Consider the following 5013-nt stretch of genomic DNA (forward strand, 5'->3'; position numbering starts at 1 on the left):
ACCCGGTTTTGAGCGTTCTTTATGTTTTCGGAAACCTTGACACGTTAATTAGTATTTGATACATCCCAACTTAGATATTTGAATACTTTATTTTCAAGGTTAATTTAGTTGTATTTGACTTTTGAGCGTTACAATGCTTTTGGAAAATATAGGGTTGTCACAGAAGTTTGGACAAAACATCAAACATTGGATATGCTCATTGTAATCAAACATTACATAATGGTTATGATGAATTATAATTTATCAATAAACGATAATGGTATCGATTTGTTTATAAAATAAAGACAAATTTTGCTTTGTTCAATCTTATATAGTCGTTCAAATTTTATAATGTTGTCCGAATTATAAAATGTCATCCGAATTTTATATGGTTATTGAAATTTATAATAATAATAATAATAATAACAAGATTAAAATATAAAGTAAAAGAAAAAAAAAAAAACAAAATGAGAGAAACAAAAAAAAAACAAAAGAAATGATATCAAATTAAAAGTAAATAATTGATTGGGAAGGTAAAATTGGTTAATGAGGTAGTTACAACACAACCATTTCATTAATTAACTTTCTTTGTAATTTCAAAATTTATAAATTAAGTTTATTAGTTTTATTTTTTTATTTATCTAAATTTAAAAGAGAAAAAACAATTTTATTTTAGTAATTAAATATTTTTTATAAATTCAATCTTCTTAAATATTTAAAATTTCATATTTTTTAAAATCAACCTATATAGTAGATTTAGACATTTAGTTATACTATCTATCAAAGGATTTGAAAGGATGCTATTTTCCCATAAATTAGAAAAAAAAAATTTATCTCAATTTATGGGTAAATGTTCCGGTCATCCACTTGAAATATATATCTACCGCCAGACGTCTTATTTAGCAACCAACGATCTCGCGTCCCTTCATCATCATCGTCCCTCTGTAAATTGACTCATACTTTCATCGTCAACCATCAAAGGTCTCATTCTCATTCTCATTCTCACCACCTGCTTATCTTCAACCCTACACTCCTACCCCATCAACGTCTTTCGCTACTTTAACAACCCCTTCTAGATCACTCGCCCCCATTTTTAATTCAACTTTCTAGGACCTATTGACACCTTTCTAACCATTCCCAGAAAAAGTGCAGGGATCTTTCGAGAGTTTTTTTTTTTTTTTATGTTTGTTATCCTTTACATGAAATCTTAATTGGTTAATTAGGGAAAAATCTATTTCAGGTTACTTGAATTGCTTATGAGTCTAAATTAATTGTTTACTTTTCCTTCCATCTAATTGATTGTTGATTCATTGAATTTGGGGGAAAAATCTATTTCCGTTTATTCCTACTTATTTTGGTTTGATTTTTGCAGCATAAAGTTGAAAAAAGATGTCCCAGGAGAATTCTTCCACTGTTGAATCGCCTAGAAGACGATCTGGTCTGCTAAGAGATCAAGTTCAGTTGATTAAAAAGAAGGATTCATCTCGATACGAGATTGCCCCAATCCAAGATCCTCTATCATTCGAGAAGGGTTTCTTCGTAGTCATCCGAGCATGCCAATTACTAGTTCAGAAAAACGAAGGCATTCTATTAGTCGGAGTAGCAGGTCCATCAGGAGCTGGGAAGACTGTATTCACCGATAAAGTCCTCAACTTCATGCCCAGCATCGCCGTCATAACAATGGACAATTACAATGATGCAACGCGTATTGTTGATGGCAATTTTGATGGTAATTACTCTTATTTTCTTCCATTCTGGTTGTCTCCTTAAGCTTCTCCGACTTCCATGGCAGTTATCTGACTGCCGTTTTCTTTGCTTCAGATCCAAGGCTGACGGATTATGACACATTACTTGATAATATCCGTGGGTTGAAGGAAGGGAACGCTGTCGATGTTCCCATTTACGATTTTAAGTCCAGCTCACGAATTGGCTACAGAAAAGTCGAAGTTCCTTCTTCTCGGATAGTCATTATTGAAGGGATTTACGCACTGAGTGAAAAGCTACGACCATTGCTGGATCTTCGTGTCTCTGTAACTGGTGGAGTACACTTTGATCTTGTCAAGAGGGTTTTAAGGGACATCCAACGTGTTGGTCAAGAACCTGAAGAAATCATTCATCAAATCTCTGAAACCGTATATTTCAGTTTGATTATCTTTATAATCGACTAATCATATATCTTTTCGAGTTTTGTTCTCTATATGATTCAAGCTATCCTTACACTCAGGTATATCCTATGTACAAAGCTTTCATCGAGCCTGATCTACAAACTGCACATATAAAAATTATCAACAAGTTCAATCCTTTCTCCGGATTCCAGAATCCCAGTTATATTTTGAAGGTTAGCTCCTCATTTACTGTTGAAAAGGGAATTTACATACAATGCTCATTTAAAATGACTGGTTTTTGTTTGATTACATAGTCTAAAAAGACAGTGACACCAGAGCAAATGAAAGCAGTTCTTTCTCCAGATCATCAAGAAAGAAAAGAAGAAACTTATGACATTTATCTTCTTCCACCTGGTGAAGATCCTGAAGCTTGTCAATCATATCTCAGGATGAGAAACAGAGATGGAAAGTACAATCTTATGTTTGAGGTATGCATGTATCTTTTACAAAGTCTTGATTTTTTTTATTTTGTATGGATAAAGTAAATTGTTATTTGTAATTTTTTTAGGAATGGGTGTCTGATAGTCCATTCATTATATCACCTAGAATCACCTTTGAAGTGAGTGTGCGTCTTCTTGGAGGACTAATGGCATTAGGCTACACAATTGCTGCCATTCTCAAAAGAAGTAGCCATGTTTTCTTTGATGAAAAGGTCTGCGTGAAAACCGATTGGTTAGAGCAACTTAATCGCACCTATGTTCAGGTATCTTATTTTAAACACCAACTTGTTAATATGGCAAAAAAGTTTTTATTTTTATTTTTATTTTTTCATGTTCCTTTGTTTTGATTGGCTAAGGTGCAAGGAAGGGATCGTTTGTACGTCAAATATATTGCGGAGCAACTAGATTTAGATGGTACGTATGTTCCTCGCACATACATTGAACAAATACAGCTCGAAAAAGCCGTAAATGATGTCATGGTATGTTGTTTCCTACCAAACTTTTACACAATGTGCCTGATAATATTGACATTATCAGACACTTTGTGGCTGATACGTATGTAATTCATACATATCAGCCACACATGCACACATCAGGCCCAATATGTTATTGGGTCGGAGATATGTGTGGAATGTGCATTTATAGTTATGGTCTTGATGTAGTCAAATCTATAGGCATTGCCAGATGATTTGAAGACAAAGCTTAGCATAGATGATGATTTGGTTTCAAGCCCTAAAGAAGCGTTATCTCGTGCCTCTGCTGATAGGAGATCCAAATACCTTAACCGGTACTTCTCATTATCGTATTAAAAAAAATACAAATTTTGTCACGTTGACATCAGTATAGGTCTCAATCCAATGCACACCAAACACAACAATTGTTTTGAGTTTTGATTTTTGTGCAACCACAGGGGTGGTGCGCATTCACTTTCGACACGCGAAAGGAATTTCTCAAAGCTAACAAAACTTTCTATTAATAGTAGGAGATTTGATGGACGGACACCCGATTCACCAGCACCGGTTGCAAATCAAGTAAATTTTAAAATCCATTTTTTTTAAAAAGTTTTTGTTGCGAGTTATTTAGCAGTTGTTTTGGTTGTTTTTAGGGAGTGATTACGCACTTATCGGAACAAATTTCTACTCTGAATGAAAGAATGGACGACTTTACATCTCGTATTGAAGAACTAACTTCAAAATTTTCTGAAAAAAGAGTACCGAGTCATCAAAATATAGCCGGGCAGACTGAACCGTGCAACGGGTCAGCAACTTCACTGTTCATGGCCGGTTTAGGAAACGGTCAAATGCTGCCCAATTCTGCATCTTCTAATCAGTTGGCTCGGGACCCACCTCTCATGGAAGAGGTGTACAATTCATACTTTTTAACTACCTTTCGTTTGAGTTTCAGATCTGACATGATTTTTTTTTTTTTTGTTTGAAAAGGTTTTAATGATAGCGAGGGGACAACGACAGGTGATGCATCAGCTTGACAACTTAAGCAACTTGTTACGTGAGTACATGACCGAAAAGGGTCAGGCTGACCGAGCAGAAAAGGGCAGCAGCAGATTGACCGGATTTGAGTCGGTTGGATTGCCCTTTGTGGTGACATTGACAATTGGTGGATTGGGTTTCTTATTGTGCAAGACTTTGTATTCCCAAAAGTAAACCCTTCTTGAAAATTTCCATTCTTAAGATAACTAAATAAACATGAAACATAAAGCTGAGATCAAAAATCTTATGTATCGTCTAACAGTGTAAAGAATCGGGTGAATGTTGCCCCAACAATTATACGAAGATATATGATATATATCAATTATCAATAGAAAAAACATTATTCCAAATACATTTGAGGTTTGTTTGGAGTTTGGACATGTAAACCCTGGCCTATCATCTATTTGCTGCGTACTTAAATTTAATCTGTCTTGCCAGGGTGCGTAGATGGGGGTTCTATGCCAGTACACTCATATCACTTACCAGATATTGATATCTATGTAGTGTATAATATAAGAGAACTACTGTTATAAAATTAATAAACTTTCATATTAAAAATTCAAAATTAGTATTCAACTATTTTAACTAAATTATTAATTAAGAGATATTACTTTTAATTATATAAAATTGTAACTGTTGATTTAGATTAATATGTGAAATTATATTATCTTATAATTTGTATTAATTTTATTTTAGTTTTATTCTAATGTTATTAATTTAATTTAATCTAATAAAAGTGAGAAATTTAAAATGAAGAATTAAATATTGACAAGTAATGTGACATTAATTAGAAGACTTGTTAGGAGAAAAATAAGCTATTTTTTATTAGAGTATATGGAGATGGAGATTGTTAATAGTTAATACAATGAATAATAATAATAATTTTATTTTAAAGTTATTCGTCATTTCAAAGTATTCCTGGGTAAATAAACTTTTTCTTGG

The 5013-nt window shown here is 33.3% G+C and overlaps 1 protein-coding gene across 3 annotated transcripts; it reads left to right on the forward strand.

The window, feature by feature from the left end:
- The first annotated feature begins 832 nt into the window (after window positions 1–832).
- LOC145008906 (Phosphoribulokinase / Uridine kinase family) lies at window positions 833–4423 on the forward strand. Of its 3 annotated transcripts, none has more exons than XM_078967706.1 (11): window positions 833–960; window positions 1352–1708; window positions 1801–2111; window positions 2204–2317; window positions 2399–2572; window positions 2653–2847; window positions 2941–3063; window positions 3259–3371; window positions 3564–3615; window positions 3690–3944; window positions 4024–4423. In XM_078967706.1, exons 2-11 carry the CDS (start codon window positions 1369–1371, stop codon window positions 4243–4245), a joined length of 1899 nt encoding a protein of 632 aa, XP_078823832.1. In that variant the 5' UTR covers window positions 833–960; window positions 1352–1368; the 3' UTR covers window positions 4246–4423. The 3 variants fall into 3 exon arrangements, with proteins under 3 accessions (XP_078823832.1, XP_078823691.1, XP_078823763.1); XM_078967565.1 differs by having other exon boundaries at window positions 834–960; window positions 3495–3615; XM_078967637.1 differs by lacking the exon at window positions 833–960 and adding an exon at window positions 967–1219 and having other exon boundaries at window positions 3495–3615.
- The last annotated feature ends 590 nt before the right edge of the window (window positions 4424–5013 follow it).

This window comes from Lactuca saligna, chromosome 1 (assembly GCF_052625555.1).
Source record: "Lactuca saligna cultivar CGN05327 chromosome 1, ASM5262555v1, whole genome shotgun sequence".
Lineage (NCBI taxonomy): Eukaryota > Viridiplantae > Streptophyta > Magnoliopsida > Asterales > Asteraceae > Lactuca > Lactuca saligna.

Excerpts from the sequence above, each read along its gene's own strand:
- LOC145008906 (XM_078967565.1), top strand. The coding sequence starts at position 1,369 with ATGTCCCAGGAGAATTCTTCCACTGTTGAATCGCCTAGAAGACGATCT. Across the intron at positions 3,064-3,258 it reads AAGCCGTAAATGATGTCATG|GCATTGCCAGATGATTTGAA; the intron begins GTATGTTGTTTC and ends TCAAATCTATAG. Across the intron at positions 3,616-3,689 it reads CAGCACCGGTTGCAAATCAA|GGAGTGATTACGCACTTATC; the intron begins GTAAATTTTAAA and ends GGTTGTTTTTAG.